This window comes from Rhinopithecus roxellana, chromosome 9 (genome assembly GCF_007565055.1).
Source record: "Rhinopithecus roxellana isolate Shanxi Qingling chromosome 9, ASM756505v1, whole genome shotgun sequence".
In the NCBI taxonomy this organism is placed as follows: Eukaryota; Metazoa; Chordata; class Mammalia; order Primates; family Cercopithecidae; genus Rhinopithecus; species Rhinopithecus roxellana.
The window spans coordinates 18,931,075-18,949,949 of record NC_044557.1 but is presented as its reverse complement, the minus strand read 5'-3'; the positions used below and the strand labels follow the sequence as shown (position 1 = coordinate 18,949,949).

The following is an 18,875-nucleotide window of genomic DNA, read 5'->3' as shown; positions in this document are numbered from 1 at the left end:
TCCTTTTAATATTTTTTTCTTATTCTCCTGGCTAGGACTTCTAACACAGTATTGAGTGGAAGTGCTGATCTTTGTTTAGTTTCACATTTAAAGAAAAGATTGTTTTTAATATTTCACTGTTAAGCATAATATGCACTGTAGGCTTTCTGTGGATTCCTTTTATCCATTTAAGAACATCTCCTCTTATTCCTAATTAGCCAAAGTTTTCTGCATGTTTGTTTTAATCGTGAATGTATTTCTTACATCTACTGAAACCATTTTACATAAAAGATATTTAACACCTATTGAAATGGTCATTTCATTTTTCCTCCTTCAATATGTTAAGTTGAGCAAAATATTAAAGTATTGCCAGTCATTCTTCTACAGCAAAAAGTAGTAGTTTCTTAGCAGTTTTGGTGAAAAGAGAGCATCAAATAAGAAAAACATAGAAGTAGGACCCAGTAAAAATCTAGTGCATGGGGCATTGCCACATGTGAGCAGACAGAATGTGGTACCACCAAGGAGCATCTGAAGGGCTGGAGGCTGAAGGAAGATAAGTCACCCAGGCTCATGGACGCTTCAGAGAAATTAGGGAGCAGGAAGAAGAAATAGGATCAAAGACTATGTATGATGGTTGGAAAAGGAAGTTGATGGTATGGAGATGTTATCATTTGGGTCTCACATAAAAGATAGATAGATAGATAGATAGATAGATAGATAGATAGATAGATAGATAGATAAATAGATTAGATAGATAGATATCTCAGAAACAGAGACACAGACAGAGATCTCAGTAAGATAGGCATATGCCAGGTGACAGAATTCAGAGAGGTCCCGCTACATGAAAACAATAGAACAACCTTCAAAAGTTGATGAAAAGAAATTTAGTACAAATAAGAGGGCAGGCTTCCTTACATACAAGTTAATAAACTGGAAGAATCAGTTATCCCCAAACACTGGAATAGATCAAAAATAGTTGTTTATATTAATGAAGGCCGCTAAACATGAAGCTGAGCGAACCTGTCTTTGACCTAGTGTGGCAATCCCTGGGCAAGGGACACTTGCTCCGCTCCTGTGTCCTTTGCTGAATATTCAGACCTTCAGTTGAGCATCAGTGAATTTAATTTTCATCTCTTGTGAAAGCCCTGAGAGGTGATTCTCTCTGCTTTTCTTCTCCTCCCTTCCCTCATTTTCTCAAACATCGCCTTTTTAAAATATGAAAATTTAAAAGATGGCCTTGATCTCTTTTTTGTTGTTATTAAGTACAGAGAAAGGAAGAACCACAAATAGAAAAGGGCAGCGTATGGAATAGTTTAGAAGTTCTGGGAGCACCCATGAGGGCAACTGCAGAAGAGAACATTCTATCCCCAGTTGCTGCAGCTTTCATTCCAGGTCTCTGTGCATATCAGATAGGGAAGGAGCTCCTGGAGAGCAGCAGGGTCCATGCACATGTAACCAATTGCTTTATTTGCCTGTAGCAAAGTTCACATTTTGATTGCTTTTCCAGATCATGTAGATCCAGACATATTTTATTCAATCATCCGGATCTTTCTCTCTGGGTAAGTATAGTTCATTTGTTTTCCTGTGTGAAGTCTCTGTAGCATTGACTGAATGTATAAGGGGAGAAAGAGACAGAAGCTTCCTAGCATAAGAAACATACCAAGTGACCCTTGCTAGGGATCCACTCTCAGGTAAAAGAAGTGGGATACCATCTGCACGACAAATAACACTGAGGGCTAAATATTTCAGTTCAAACTGTTTGCTCTTAGGCAATCTAGATCCATTTATATTCACTTTTCTTAGAATTATCGCTCAATGACAGAAGGAGAAGAAAAAGTATGTCCCTCACACAGTTCTATCACTTACATCTACTTTTTCTTCTTGTTATTAAGGCAGGTAGAGGGGTGGGGAGTGTAGTATAGGGTTAGATAGCATCAAAGCTTTCTTCTAAAGTTCCTGGAAGAGCTATGCTGTGGTTTGAATGAATGTGGCCTTCCAAAATTAATATGTTAAAAACTAATTATGATGATGAGGTATTCAAATGTGCAGCCTCTGTGAGGTGATTATGTCTCCTCTGAGAGGAGAAAACAATCCCCATGCGTGGAACTAATGCCCTTATAAAGGGGCTGGATGGAGCTCATTTGGCTCTTTTTGCTCCTTTTTTCTTCAATTCCTTGTCCCTTCCACTCTGTGAGGACACAGGACTTGAGGCATTACCTTGGAAGTGGAGACCAGGCCCTCACCAGACACTGAACTTGCCAGCACCTTGATCTTGGACTTCCCAGCCTCCAGAACTGTGAGAAATACATTTCTGTTATGGGTAGTCTCCAATTCAATATGGTTTGACTTACCATTTTTTGACTTTATGTTGGTGCAAAAGCATACATATTCCGTAGAAACTACTTTGAGTACCTATATGACCATTCTGTTTTTCACATTCAGTACAGTATTTAATAAATTCCATTACATATTCAACATGTTGACATACATAAGCTTTGTGTTAGGTGACTTTGCCCAACTGTGGGCTAATGTAAGTGTTCTGAGCACATTTAAAGGCAGCTAGCCTAAGCTAAGGTGTTTGCTTGGTCAGATGTGTTAAACGCATTTTTGCCTTATGATATTTTCAACTTACAATGGGTTTATCAGGATGGAACCTACTGTGAGTTAAAGAACATCTATATTTACAAATTACCCAGTCTAATGTATTTTGTTGTAGCAACAAGAACAGACTTAAGACACTACCCCAAACCATTTGTTTCATATTTTCTCAATACTCTTCTTTTGTCACATGGCTTAAGATTTCTCCACAGAGAGAACTCTACTATTATTTTATTTTATTTTATTTTTGAGACAGAGTCTTGCTCTTTTCACCCAGGCTGGAATGCAGTGGCACCATCTTGGCTCATGACAACCTCTGCCTCCTGGGTTCAAACAACTCTCCTGCCTCAGCCTCCCAAGTAGCTGGGATTACAGGTGGCTGTCACCAAGCCTGGTTAATTTTTGTATTTTTAGCAGAGATAGGGTTTTGCCATGTTAGTCAGGCTGGTCTCGAACTCCTGACCTCAGGTAATCTGCCTGCCTTGGCCTCCCAAAGTGTTGGGATTACAGGCGTGAGCCACCACGCCTGGTCGATAACTCTACTTTTAGGTACTTGCTTTGCTTAAACAAATTAGCCATTCCTTCCTTGACATGTTTTAACCAGATTGCCTTCCTATTAACTTTGGAAATTAAGAGTTTTTGGTTTGTTTTTGTTTAATTTTTAAACAGTGAAAAATGAAAGGTGGAGGCAATGGCTGGATGAGGTGAATATGTCAAATAGATATCATCTAGTGGGCCATCTTATTAACTAGGAGATACCTGAAATGCTATCAATAGAAATAATCTGAAGCTGTGTCTGGATACAGCAAGAGACATGCAAATGCTAAAAATCTACTGTATTACATTGGTGAAAGGACAGGACAGAGTAGCAACACATACTAAGTATTTTCTCCACATTGGATGAGTGTGACATGTGAAGCACTTCAAACAGAGTCCAGTCTGAGAGAGAGTGGGGGTGGAATCCTCCTTGTAGAGGGTACAGAGTGGAAGCAAAAAGGTTTCCAAGATTGAGAGTGATGGGTGCATGGTTTATGGGGGAAAGGGAAAACAAAAAGAAGGGTGCAGAAATGGAGCTGAGAGTGTATCTTAGTATTTAGACTTTCTCTGTATACCTTTGATAGGATTAGAAGAAGAAAAATGGACCATTTTTAAAAATTTCATGCTACCACATAGTGGCCTTGTACTGTAGATGCAGAAACAGACTGGCATTTAGGAAGCACCTAATTCTGGAAAATCCCTTTGTGCTTCACATTGCTCTCTAAATCTGTATGTTTTTCCTTGTTACTCAACAATTTACCACAAATTTAGTAGCTTAAAACAATATGCCTTCATTGTTCCACAATTCTGTAAGTCAGAATCATAGGCAAGCGCAACTGACTTTTCCATTTAGGGTCTCAAAAGGCCGAAGTTAATTTATCTGTTGGGCCTGGGCTCTTAACTGAAGATCTGGGGAAAAATTCCCTTCAAAACTCATTCAGGTTGTTTTCAGAATTCAGTGTTTTGTGGTTCCAGAACTGAGATCTGTTTCTTTGCTGGCTGTCAGACAGGAGCTGCTCTCAGTTTCTTGAGGCATCCAGTATTCTTTGTCATGTGGTTTCTCCCATCTCCCTATTGGCAATTTTTTTTTTTTTTTTTTTTTTTTTTTTTTTTTTTTTAAGACAGAGTCTTTCTTTGTCACACAGGCTGGAATGCAGTGGCACGATCTCGGCTCACCACAACCTCTGTCTCCTGGGTTCAAATGATTCTCCTGCCTCAGCCTCCTGAGTAGCTGGGATTACAGGCACCCGCCACCAGCCTGGCTGTATTTTTTGTAGAGACAGGGTCTCACCATGTTGGCCAGGCTGGTCTCAACTCCTGTCCTTAAGTGGTCCGCCCACCTCAGCCTCCCAAAGTGCTGAGATTACAGGCATGAGTCATTGTGCCCAGACAGCACTGACAATTCTAATCCTTCTAGCACTTTGATTCCCTCTCACCTCTCTTTCTGCCACTAGCCAGAGAAAACTCTCTGATTTTAAAGGTCTTATGTGATTAGATTCAGCTTACCTAGGTAATTCAGGATAACTCCCTATGTCAAGATCAACTGATTAATAACCTTAATTACACTTGCAAAGTCCCCTTTGTGACAATATATCATACTGATAGACATGATATCTCATAATACTAATAATTCTAAGAATTATGATAAGAATCTTGGAGAATCATTTTGAGACTTATACCTACCACAGTATCCTTCAAGGGATAAATTGATTCTACTTCTTCCTTATGTCAGAAGCATCTGATGAGGATGAACTATGTATTCTGAAATCCCCATGATGAGGTGGGTACTAGAAGGTGATTTTACTCTCATTAAAATAAATTCGGAGTCATTGACAAATTTTATCTGTGATTTACATAAATGCCTCCACTCTGTTTCTTACCCTGAAAATATTTCCCTTGTAGCTAAGTGGCCAGTACTAAATCCTACATGCATTAATTAGGGTAGATGGCCAAAAACATCCGAACTATTGAGAATTCCCATTAGTATTGTCTTGAAAAACATAAATTTGCTTTTTTGTTCTTGATTTATCCTATTTTTGATTTATTATTTATTTTTATTTATTTATTTTTAGACAGAGTTCTCGCCGTATCACACAGGCTGGAGTGCAATGGTGCGATCTTGGCTCACTGCAACCTCTGCCTCCCAGGTTCAAATGATCCTCCTGCCTCAGCCTCCCAAGTAGCTGGGACTACAGGCAACCACACAGTGCCCGGCTAAATTTTGTATTTTCAGTAGAGGCAGAGTTTCACCATGTAGCCTAGGCTGGTCTCAAACTCCTGACCTCAGGTGATCTGTCCACCTTGGCCTCCCAAAGTGCTAGGATTACAGACATGAGCCACCAGACCCGGCCTTTTTGCTTGATTTTAAAAAAACATTTTTATTTAGGAGAATGGAGATATTTCATGTGTAAATGACACATATTCATTCCTTTTAGTTTTAGTTTCCACTCACATTAAATTTCTTGAGGAAGTTATTAGCCCTTGCAAAAAAACCATCTCATTTTTTTCCTACCAAAACTTCCCGTTTTCTTGGGGTTGCTACAAGAAAGGTTAAAAATAATCATGCCTACAGATATTTGAAAGGAAAATAGTTCCTCTTTTTTCACAGTAGTAGCTTGTACCTGAGAATGTAGGGGGGCAATATTTGGACTGCTCAAAGAAACACCATTTCCCTTCCTCAGACTAGAATTGCAAGCTAGAGAACATGAGTTTTGAAAGTAGATGTGCTTCTTTTATCTTTTTGGACTTTCATGCTGATATTTGCTCTGTCACCTTCAATGTGACATCCTCTTCAGGGTGAGGAACTGAAAACAGACTGATTATGTCTCTTGACCATTTGAGACACTGGATGGCTCTTTTAAGCTGGCACGTTCTTTCAAGAACTATGCTTGGGTCTACATATTCTGGATATATAATACATACTTATAGGATGCTATTTTTAAATCATTCATTTATCACATATTTAGTGAGTGCCTACCCCATGTCAGTTCTAGGTGCTGGGAATAGAGCAGTAAAACCAACCCTCAACTTGGCCCCTCTGGAGCTTACATTTCCATGGTGAGGGATGGACAATTAATACACAAGTAAATCTAATAAAAGCATCATACAATATACATTACAATGATAAGCACAATGAAGAAATGGAAAGCAGGATAGAGTGTATTAGGGACTGTTGAATACGGTGGCCAAATTTTCTTGTTTATTGTGGTCCAAGAGTGCCACAACACTCTATGACATTTGAGCAGATACCTGGAGGAAGTGAGGGAGCGAGCCACACGAAGGAATGGCAAGTGCAATGTCCCTGAGGTGGGAGCGTGTTGGTCATGGTGGAAGAGCTGCAGGAAGCCAGCAGGACCGCAACACTCAGGGGAGAATGAGAAAGAGTGAGGTGACAGTACAGACCGGATCATGTAGAGCTTTGTCAGCTTCTCTTCTGAGTAAGATGGACAACATTGACACGTTTTGAAAAGAATAACAACGTGATCGGCCTTCAGTTGCAAATCATCTCTGTATTGACTGAGTAAGAAACAGACTCCGAGAATTAAGATGGAAACAGGGAAAATATTTAAGAAGCTATCACGACCTGGAAGCGCAAGGGGGAAGGGGATCCGTTTTCCTAGCCAGGGGAACTGAGACACACAACACCTGGAAAATCGGGTAACTCCCACCCCAATACTGCGCTGTAAGCATACAGGCACACCAGGAGAACATATCCCACTCCTGGCCGGGAGGGTCCCATGCCCACGAAGCCTCCCTCACTGCTAACACAGCAGTCTGCCGCGATCTATCCGCAAGGCAGCAGCGAGGCTGGGGGAGGGGCGCCCGCCATTGCTGAGGCCTAAGTAGGTAAACAAAGCCGCTGGGAAGCTCGAACTGGGTGGAGCTCACAGCAGCTCAAGGAAGCCTGCCTGTCTCTGTAGTCTCCACCTCTGGGGACAGCGCACAGCTGAAGACCAACAGGGGAAGTAGCCGGAGCCGGTGCAGACGCGAACAACTCTGTCTGACAGCTTTGGGGAGAGCCGTGGATCTCCCAACGCGGAGGTTGAGATCTGAGAACAGACAGACTGCCTGCTCAGGTGGGTCCCTGACCCCTGAGTAGCCTAGCTGGGAGAAATCCCCCACTAGGGGCAGTCTGACACCCCACACCTCACAGGGTGGAGTACACCCCTGAGAGGAAACTTCCAAAGGAAGAATCAGACAGGTACACTCGCTGTTCAGCAATATTCTATCTTCGGCAACCTCTGCTGCTGATACCCAGGCAAACAGGGTCTGGAGTGGACCTCAAGCAATCTCCAACAGACCAACAGACAGTCCTTCTGACTGTCAGAAGGAAAACTATCAAACAGGAAGGACACCTATACCAAAACCCCATCAGTACGTCACCACCATCAAAGACCAGAGACAGATAAAACCACAAAGATGGGGAAGAAGCAGGGCAGAAAAGCTGGAAATTCAAAAAATAAGAGCGCATCTCCCCCTGCAAAGGAGCGCAGCCCATCGCCAGCAACGGATCAAAGCTGGTCAGAGAATGACTTGGACGAGAGGAGAGAAGAAGGCTTCAGTCCATCAAACTTATCAGAGCTAAAGGAGGAATTACGTACCCAGCGCAAAGAAACTAAAAATCTTGAAAAAAGAGTGGAAGAATTGACAGCTAGACTAATTAATGCAGAGAAGATCATAAACGAAATGACAGAGATGAAAACCATGACACGAGAAATACATGACAAATGCACAAGCTTCAGTAACCGACTCGATCAACTGGAAGAAAGAGTATCAGCGATTGAAGATCAAATGAATGAAATGAAGCGAGAAGAGAAACCAAAAGAAAAAAGAAGAAAAAGAAATGAGCAAAGCCTGCAAGAAGTATGGGATTATGTAAAAAGACCAAATCTACGTCTGATTGGGGTGCCTGAAAGTGAGGGGGAAAATGGAACCAAGTTGGAAAACACTCTTCAGGATATCATCCAGGAGAACTTCCCCAACCTAGTAGGGCAGGCCAACATTCAAATTCAGGAAATACAGAGAACGCCACAAAGATACTCCTCCAGAAGAGCAACTCCAAGACACATAATTGCCAGATTCACCAAAGTTGAAATGAAGGAAAAAATCTTAAGGGCAGCCAGAGAGAAAGGTCGGGTTACCCACAAAGGGAAGCCCATCAGACTAACAGCAGATCTCTCGGCAGAAACTCTACAAGCCAGAAGAGAGTGGGGGCCAATATTCAACGTTCTTAAAGAAAAGAATTTTCAACCCAGAATTTCATATCCAGCCAAACTAAGTTTCATAAGTGAAGGAGAAATAAAATCCTTTACAGATAAGCAAATGCTTAGAGATTTTGTCACCACCAGGCCTGCCTTACAAGAGACCCTGAAGGAAGCCCTAAACATGGAAAGGAACAACCGGTACCAGCCATCGCAAAAACATGCCAAAATGTAAAGACCATCGAGGCTAGGAAGAAACTGCATCAACTAACGAGCAAAATAACCAGTTAATATCATAATGGCAGGATCAAGTTCACACATAACAATATTAACCTTAAATGTTAATGGACTAAATGCTCCAATTAAAAGACACAGACTGGCAAACTGGATAAAGAGTCAAGACCCATCAGTCTGCTGTATTCAGGAGACCCATCTCACATGCAGAGACATACATAGGCTCAAAATAAAGGGATGGAGGAAGATCTACCAAGCAAACGGAGAACAAAAAAAAGCAGGGGTTGCAATCCTTGTCTCTGATAAAACAGACTTTAAACCATCAAAGATCAAAAGAGACAAAGAAGGCCATTACATAATGGTAAAGGGATCAATTCAACAGGAAGAGCTAACTCTCCTAAATATATATGCACCCAATACAGGAGCACCCAGATTCATAAAGCAAGTCCTTAGAGACTTACAAAGAGACTTAGACTCCCATACAATAATAATGGGAGACTTCAACACTCCGCTGTCAACATTAGACAGATCAACGAGACAGAAAGTTAACAAGGATATCCAGGAATTGAACTCATCTCTGTACCAAGCGGACCTAATAGACATCTATAGAACTCTCCACCCCAAATCAACAGAATATACATTCTTCTCAGCACCACATCGCACTTATTCCAAAATTGACCACATAATTGGAAGTAAAGTACTCCTCAGCAAATGTAAAAGAACAGAAATTATAACAAACTGTCTCTCAGACCACAGTGCAATCAAACTAGAACTCAGTACTAAGAAACTCAATCAAAACTGCTCAACTACATGGAAACTGAACAACCTGCTCCTGAATGACTACTGGGTACATAACGAAATGAAAGCGGAAATAAAGATGTTCTTTGAAACCAATGAGAACAAAGATACAACATACCAGAATCTCTGGGACACATTTAAAGCAGTGTGTAGAGGGAAATTTATAGCACTAAATGCCCACAAGAGAAAGCAGGAAAGATCTAAAATTGACACTCTAACATCACAATTAAAAGAACTAGAGAGGCAAGAGCAAACACATTCAAAAGCTAGCAGAAGGCAAGAAATAACTAAGATCAGAGCCGAACTGAAGGAGATAGAGACACAAAAAACCCTCCAAAAAATCAATGAATCCAGGAGTTGGTTTTTTGAAAAGATCAACAAAATTGACAGACCGCTAGCAAGGCTAATAAAGAAGAAAAGAGAGAGGAATCCAATAGATGCAATAAAAAATGATAAAGGGGATATCACCACTGACCCCACAGAAATACAAACTACCATCAGAGAATACTATAAACGCCTCTACGCAAATCAACTAGAAAATCTAGAAGAAATGGATAATTTCCTGGACACTTACACTCTCCCAAGGCTAAACCAGGAAGAAGTTGAATCCCTGAATAGACCAATAGCAGGCTCTGAAATTGAGGCAACAATTAATAGCCTACCCACCAAAAAAAGTCCAGGACCAGATGGATTCACAGCTGAATTCTACCAGAGGTACAAGGAGGAGCTGGTACCATTCCTTCTGAAACTATTCCAATCAATAGAAAAAGAGGGAATCCTCCCTAACTCATTTTATGAGGCCAACATCATCCTGATACCAAAGCCTGGCAGAGACACAACAAAAAAAGAGAATTTTAGACCAATATCCCTGATGAACATTGATGCAAAAATTCTCAATAAAATACTGGCAAACCGGATTCAGCAGCACATCAAAAAGCTTATCCACCATGATCAAGTGGGCTTCATCCCTGGGATGCAAGGCTGGTTCAACATTCGCAAATCAATAAACGTAATCCAGCATATAAACAGAACCAAAGACAAGAACCACATGATTGTCTCAATAGATGCAGAAAAGGCTTTTGACAAAATTCAACAGCCCTTCATGCTAAAAACGCTCAATAAATTCGGTATTGATGGAACGTACCTCAAAATAATAAGAGCTATTTATGACAAACCCACAGCTAATATCATACTGAATGGGCAAAAACTGGAAAAATTTCCTTTGAAAACTGGCACAAGACAGGGATGCCCTCTCTCACCACTCCTATTCAACATAGTGTTGGAAGTTCTGGCTAGGGCAATCAGGCAAGAGAAAGAAATCAAGGGTATCCAGTTAGGAAAAGAAGAAGTCAAATTGTCCCTGTTTGCAGATGACATGATTGTATATTTAGAAAACCCCATCGTCTCAGCCCAAAATCTCCTTAAGCTGATAAGCAACTTCAGCAAAGTCTCAGGATACAAAATTAATGTGCAAAAATCACAAGCATTCTTATACACCAGTAACAGACAAGCAGAGAGCCAAATCAGGAATGAACTTCCATTCACAATTGCTTCAAAGAGAATAAAATACCTAGGAATCCAGCTTACAAGGGATGTAAAGGACCTCTTCAAGGAGAACTACAAACCACTGCTCAGTGAAATCAAAGAGGACACAAACAAATGGAAGAACATACCATGCTCATGGATAGGAAGAATCAATATCGTGAAAATGGCCATACTCCCCAAGGTTATTTATAGATTCAATGCCATCCCCATCAAGCTACCAATGAGTTTCTTCACAGAATTGGAAAAAACTGCTTTAAAGTTCATATGGAACCAAAAAAGAGCCCGCATTGCCAAGACAATCCTAAGTCAAAAGGACAAAGCTGGAGGCGTCACGCTACCTGACTTCAAACTATACTACAAGGCTACAGTAACCAAAACAGCATGGTACTGGTACCAAAACAGAGATATAGACCAATGGAACAGAACAGAGTCCTCAGAAATAATACGGCACATCTACAGCCATCTGATCTTTGACAAACCTGAGAGAAACAAGAAATGGGGAAAGGATTCCCTATTTAATAAATGGTGCTGGGAAAATTGGCTAGCCATAAGTAGAAAGCTGAAACTGGATCCTTTCCTTACCCCTTATACGAAGATTAATTCAAGATGGATTAGAGACTTAAATGTTAGACCTAATACCATAAAAACCCTAGAAGAAAATCTAGGTAGTACCATTCAGGACATAGGCATGGGCAAGGACTTCGTGTCTAAAACACCAAAAGCAACGGCAGCAAAAGCCAAAATTGACAAATGGGATCTAATTAAACTAAAGAGCTTTTGCACAGCAAAAGAAACTACCATCAGAGTGAACAGGCAACCTACAGAATGGGAGAAAATTTTTGCAACCTACTCATCTGACAAAGGGCTAATATCCAGAATCTACAAAGAACTCAAACAAATATACGAGAAAAAAACAAACAACCCCATCAAAAAGTGGGGAAAGGATATGAACAGACATTTCTCAAAAGAAGTTATTCATACAGCCAACAGACACATGAAAAAATGCTCATCATCACTCGCCATCAGAGAAATGCAAATCAAAACCACAATGAGATACCATCTCACACCAGTTAGAATGGCAATCATTAAGAAGTCAGGAAACAACAGGTATTGGAGAGGATGTGGAGAAATAGGAACACTTTTACACTGTTGGTGGGATTGTAAACTAGTTCAACCATTATGGAAAACAGTATGGCAATTCCTCAAGGATCTAGAACTAGATGTACCATATGACCCAGCCATCCCACTACTGGGTATATACCCAAAGGATTATAAATTATTCTACTACAAAGACACATGTACACGTATGTTTATTGCGGCACTATTCACAATAGCAAAGACTTGGAATCAACCCAAATGTCCATCTGTGACAGACTGGATTAAGAAAATGTGGCACATATACACCATGGAATACTATGCAGCCATAAAAAAGGATGAGTTTGCGTCCTTTGTAGGGACATGGATGCAGCTGGAAACCATCATTCTTAGCAAACTATCACAAGAACAGAAAACCAAACACCGCATGTTCTCACTCATAGGTGGGAACTGAACAATGAGATCACTTGGACTCGGGAAGGGGAACATCACGCACTGGGGCCTATCATGGGGAGGGGGGAGGGGGGAGGAGGGAGGGATTGCATTGGGGAGTTATACATGATATAAATGATGAATTGATGGGTGCTGACGAGTTGATGGGTGCAGCACACCAACATGGCATAAGTATACATATGTAACAAACCTGCACGTTATGCACATGTACCCTAGAACTTAAAGTATAATAAAAAAAAAAAAAAAAAAAAAAAAAGAAGCTATCACTACAATCCAGGGTGGTGGCTTGTACTAGGGTACAAGGGCTAAAGGTGTTGAGAAATGGTCAGATTGTGGATATGTACTGAAATCAAAGTTAATGGAAACATGTGAGTCAAAGATAATTTGCAGGTTTTGGGGGCCTGGTTCACTGAAAGAACAGAGACATCATTTACTCCAATGAGGAAGACTATAGGAGGAGCAGGTTTAGCAAAGAAGAAAGGAAATCAGGAGATCAGTTTAGGGACACATTCATATAAACGAGACAGTTGGATGTACGGGTCCGGAATATAGGGGAGAGGTCCAGCTATAGGTGTAAATAGCTTTTTACATTTGTAAATAGTCAGGATATAGGCTTTGTTTTTTCTTTTTTTAAGACAGAGTCTCGCTCTGCCACCCAGGCTGGAGTGCGGTGGTACAATCTCGGCTCACTACAACCTCTGCCTCTGGGTTCGAGCGATTCTCCTGCTTCAGCCTCCCGAGTAGCTGGGACTATAGGTGTGCACCACCATGCCAGGCTAATTTTTATATTTTTAATGGCAATGGGGTTTCACCATGTTGACCAGTCTGGTGTCAAACTCCTGACCTCGAGTGATCTCCCCACCTGGGTCTCCCAAAGTGCTGGGATTACAGGCGTGAGCCACCCCAGCCAGCTGGGATATAGTTGTTTTCTAAATCTATGCGGCTAGATAAAACCATTTGGAAATTGAGAGTAGTGAGCAGTCCATGGACTGACCCTTTGAGAGTGCAACATTTAGCAGTACTCAGGATGGGAAGGAGCTAGTGAAAGAGCCCCGAATGACTACATAAGACCATCAACCAGATTACAAAGAAAAACCCGAACAAGTGTGCCCATATCTCACCCAATAGCAGTTATGTCTTTCATATTTCTTCCCCATAAAATGTTCATCAACTTTATTGGACCAGGGTCTTAACGGACAAGTCACAAAACCTCTCTGGAGCCTATTTTGTTTTTCAACAACTGTAGGAAGCAAATATAAATTGGGAAAACAACGGCTCAGAAAGATTTGTACAAAGTTAAACAGTAATGAAAAGGGAGCCAGGATTCCCACTCATTCTAAAAATTATGATAAAATGGCTAGTATTCATTGAATGCTTAACATGTTCCAGGCCCTGGGCAGGTATTATTTTAATTAGTTCTCACAATAATCCAATAAGGTAGATACTAATTTTCTCAGATGAGAAAGCTGAGGCTCAGAGAGGTTAATTAACTAAGCCAAGGCTCACTGTTAATAAATAGCAAAGCTAAAATTAAATTCCATATCTGCTAGAGGTAGAGGCCTTGCTCCTAACAGCTGCAGCCTGTCAGGACCTGGCAGTAGTAACCTCTCCTTTCCTCTTCCCACCATTCCCGTGCCCTCTTTCTGTACCACATCTCTTTTCAGACTGATGGTGCCCAAGTTACAAAGGCCACCATGCTATTTACCCAGTGAAAGCCATAGCACAGACAACCCAAAGAGCCCTCGGTGAAAACAACCTGGCTCCTTATAGCACTTCCAGCCTCAGAGCAGTATTTGAAAAATATCATGAACAGCAAACATGGCAGTCTGTCTGTGGCTTTTATATGTGTATATGGTGTGTGCGTGTGTCCCTTCTCTTGAGCAAAATGACTTTCAGAATTATAGAAAAAAGGTGCCACATCAATGTAAATCTGTTATTTATTTAAACTCATAACAAAGAAAGTAACTTGTTTCTGGCTATAGGAGGAAAAGACGATATTCCTTAGTAAAAATGGAAATCCACATATGAGGTTCTTGTAGAAATGAAGATAGAAAATTGCAAGTTTGGGGATCAAGTTCTGTTTTTATCATCCTTTAACAGTATGACCCTGGAACCTTAATTGCTTTAAGTCTTTGTTAGTTTATCTATGAAATGAAGTATTAAAAAAAAAAACCCAAAAACCTGTCCTGATCTACACACAAGAAGTCAAATGAGAAAATGAATGCGAAGATGCTTTATAAACTATACAGCATGGTAGGTGCAAATGTGACATGAGCTTGTTCTTGTTTTGGACTCATTATAAAGTCATGCCCACACACTCTGTGATTGTTCAAGACTATGCAAAGTCAGACACAGGAAAATGAGTAAAATAGATGGAGGCGTAAAGAGGGGGAACTCAGAGAAAACAGTGAAGAACAGGAATCAGAGAGACAAAGAAGGAGAGGAAAGGTGGGGAGGAGAAGAGAGGGAAGGGAAGGGAGGAGAGAACAGCTGCTTCGTGGAGCATGGCTGGCAGCCCAGTCCCAGCCTTTCTGCATGTCCCTGACTTCAGCCTCTGGTGAGGCACAGGCTTGCTATGTGCTTCCTGCTGTTACTCTTCTCATCCATCCTTATTATCAATACCTGTGGTCAATAAAGTATTTGATAAAGGCATCCTCAAAGTCAGGTAACATCTGTACATTACAGATTACAAAGTTAGGTAATATCCAGAATTGATAGTTTAATGTGATGACTTGTTAACAATTATCACTGTTTCAGGGAAGGGCAAAGGGGTGTGTGTGTGTGTGTGTGTGTGTGTGTTTTCATTTGTGTGTATCTGTGTATGCAGTTGTGGGTGTTTGTGTATATTTGTGAGTCTCTTTACTTGGCAGAGTTGTAAGTATCTGGTCATCAAGGTTGAGATTAGCAAAGGAAGTGAAGAAGATTTTTCCAGAGCCCCTGAAATGTTCCTGTTGAGTAGCACTGAGGACATCTTTATAACCGAGTATTTGCAATAAATATGTCATGGGACCAGAGCCACAAATTCCTCTCTAAATAGCCTTTACCTCTCTGGAATAACCCTTTAGATGAGGAAGAAAAGGGCTATGAATTTATAGCTTGTTATGAAGCTGGAGTGAAGATGATGCTTCAGTGCTTACCCTACAAAGATACCCCCAATCCCTCAACCTAAAATTACCATTGAAATCACTTTTCCTTTCTCCTTTACTTTCAGTTTCCGTGTCAGAAAATGTACTGTTACCTCTCTGCACCCCTTTCTTCTCTCTCACTTTTATTCTTGCTTAGATGGAAAGATAACCCAGCAATGCCTACAGGGCTGATGTACGAAGGAGTTTCCAAAGAGCCCCTGAAATACTCGGGCGGGAGTGCAGCTCAGAGCACAGTGCTTCATGCCTTTGATGAGTTCTTAGGCATTCGTCATAGCAAGGAAAGTGGTAAGTCAGACATTTTGTTTTCCCTTAAGAGGAGAGGGGGGAAGAGAAGAGAGTTTTTGTTTTTTTAACCAATTGATAAAACCAAATATAAATTAAAATGTCATGAAGTTTATACTTCTCTAAGTCAGCCAAGAAACCGCATGACTGCCAATGTTTTTGTGTCAAGTCAATTAATATTGGAATATCAGATCTCAGCTTGATCTTGGATTTTACTTCCAAATCTTAAAATGTTGCTCTGTTTCCAACTGTTCACTATCACTTTGGTTTGGATCTTTAGAAACTAGCTTCCTTTTTCTGAAATGGGGGAGAGATGTAGAGTTTGAAGGCTATGAACCTGGGCCAGCTGGAAACAGGTCTGGGCTCTTCCAAGAAAGTCCTTCCCCACAAAATGGTGCAACCTCTAGCCAAATCTATTTATACTAGCAGAGGGATCTATCACCCTGGAAGCTTGAAATTGCTCGTTTTCTTACCTGCCAGGATCAAGTTAAGTTTTTAACAGTTGCAAACAAGACACTTCATACTATGGAGTTTTCAAGTTGGATTAGAGGAAAAAGAATCACCAGAACTTAGTGTCATACATTCAAGTTGGTTCTTTAGAACTGTGATAACTTTTCATGGATTTTGGCATTTGGTGATGTCAGTGGTTGATTTACTTACCATGCATACTATTAAACCCATAATGAATTTCCTATAAATATCTATTGATTTGATTTTTTAAACCATTTGGCTTCAAGAGGCTATTACTAAAACAGTGACTCATTATCTTTTTTGCCTTCACAGGCTCTGTGTAACTTTCTCCTTTTCTTGTGCTCCCTCCAAAACAAAGCACTGAGGAAACAAAATTCACCAGAGTATTCAGCTAGTCAGTTCAAGGGTTTGTGTCCTACATTTGAAGATATTCCTCATAGCAGCTACCAACTGGCTACTTCGTTTACATTTGTTATCTAGTAAATATTTATACATTGGCAAATAAATCTAGTGCAAACTCTGTCATTTGAGATGTGCTTACTTTGTTTCCTCTTCTCCATCTCCTGTCAACAGTTAGAAATATGCATTTGAGTATGTGAAGTCTGCAAACGAAAGGGCAAAGGTAGATTTGAATTAGAACACCAGCAACAGTTTCTGGTGCATTCCTGTCTGAAAAAGCAGACAAGATTGGGCACCACCGTGGCTCACACCTGTAATCCCAACACTTTGGAAGTCTGAGGTTGGGGGATCGCTTGCCCCCAGGAATTCAAGACAAGCCTGGGCAACATAGCAATGGCCCGTCTTTACTAAAATAAATACAAAAAATATTAACTGGGTGTGGTGGCACACACCTGGAGTTTCAGCTACTCAGAAGACTGAGGTGGGAGGATCACTTGAACTCAGGGGCAGAGGTGGCAGTAAGCTGAGATCACACCACTGCACTTCAGCCTGGGTGACAGGGCAAGACCCTATCTCGAGAAAAAAAAAAAAGAAGAAGAAGCAGATGAGCTCTGCTATATTTCCATGTGGAGCTATGACATTATGTTGTATTGTTTCTTTCAGCTGACTTTCTGTACAGAATGAGGGATTACATGCCTCCTTCCCATAAGGCCTTCATAGAAGACATCCACTCAGCACCTTCCCTGAGGGACTACGTCCTGTCCTCTGGACAGGACCACTTGCTGACAGCCTATAACCAGTGTGTGCAGGCCCTGGTAGACCTGCGGAGCTATCACATCACGATGGTCACCAGATACCTCATCATAGCTGCAGCCAAGACAAAGCGTCAGAAGCCAAACCATCTCCCAGGGCCTCCTCAGGCTTTAGAAGACAGGGGCACAGGTGGAACCACAGTTATGAGCTTCCTTAAGAGTGTCAGGGATAAGACCTTGGAGTCAATCCTTCACCCAGGTAGTTAGGAGGCTGCCCTCTCCCCAGCAATGCAGAGCTCCCATGGAGGGCAGGTGGGCCTGGAGAATGAGGGTCAGGGTTCTGCCTGGGATCATCCAGGAAGGATCTCAGCCCTATTCATGTTCCTGCTCTACAGAGCACCATAATCTCCTTGTCGAGAACTGTTGACTTCAGAAAGGACACTTGATGTGGCCAAGACTTTCCTTCTCTACCTGATCACTGCTAAATAGCAAGTATCATGGATATTTCCTCATGCAGAACCCCCCAGAGGAGTGACTGTACCCCATTCTCTTCGCCAAGTAGTAGAAAACCAATCTGAATTTCAAAAATCAGATAAAATTGCCCGGGGATATATTACCTGCTGATTTTCTTAAAAAACAAATTCACTTAACAATTCATTAAGTTCCTACTGAGCACTGCCTCCAAGATTAGAACAAGGATTTCTGTGGTCCCAGACCAGCCCTCTTCTCCCTGAATGTGTTGAGTTTGGTGTCAGGAGGTTGGAAATGCTCCAGTGGAGATGTGGAAGAAAGAGGATGCTGACAATAAGGACTTGGATGCCGCCAGAGTGAAAATGAGCAGTTAATGATACGGGAACGGATGAGACTTTCCACGTGGTACCTAGATTTGCAAATTGTATTGTAATGCCTTTCTTTATTTTTAGAAGGATTATTCTCTCTTCTTACTCTGAAAATCTGTATTTGTAAAATGAAAGAATGGATCTTATATAAGAAAATAAGAAAACTGGGAATAAGTAGTAAATCGATGTGGTGAGTGTGCAAATAAATGTGAATGCTTTTATTGACTTGGTTTCTATCTCAAGAGCTCATTTCACCTGGCAGTAGAAAATGAGAAAATTTTAATCAGGCCAATTTATTTATTTATTTATTTGTTTTTGAGATGGAGTCTCGCTCTATCATCCAGGCTGAAGTGCAGTGGTGTGACCTCTATTCACCGCAACCTCTACCTCCTGGGTTCAAGCGATTCTCCAGCCTCAGTCTCCTGAGTAGCTGGGATTACAGGTGCCCATCACCGTGCCTGAGTAATTTTTTGTTGTTGTGCTTTGTATTTTTAGTAGAGACGGGTTTCACCATGTTGGCCAGGCTGATCTTGAACTCCCAACCTC

General features: G+C 41.1%; 1 protein-coding gene across 5 annotated transcripts in view; it reads left to right on the top strand.

The window, feature by feature from the left end:
• Positions 1-18,559, top strand: part of IDO2 (indoleamine 2,3-dioxygenase 2) — a 78,455-nt gene extending 59,896 nt beyond the window's left edge. For all 5 annotated transcript variants that reach the window (XM_010354613.2, XM_010354612.2, XM_030937906.1 and 2 more), the window contains 3 exons: positions 1,487-1,538; positions 15,723-15,871; positions 17,402-18,559. In XM_010354613.2, coding sequence (XP_010352915.2) covers positions 1,487-1,538; positions 15,723-15,871; positions 17,402-17,757 — 557 coding nt within the window. In that variant the 3' untranslated portion in view covers positions 17,758-18,559. The remainder of the gene's footprint in view (positions 1-1,486; positions 1,539-15,722; positions 15,872-17,401) is intronic.
• The last annotated feature ends 316 nt before the right edge of the window (positions 18,560-18,875 follow it).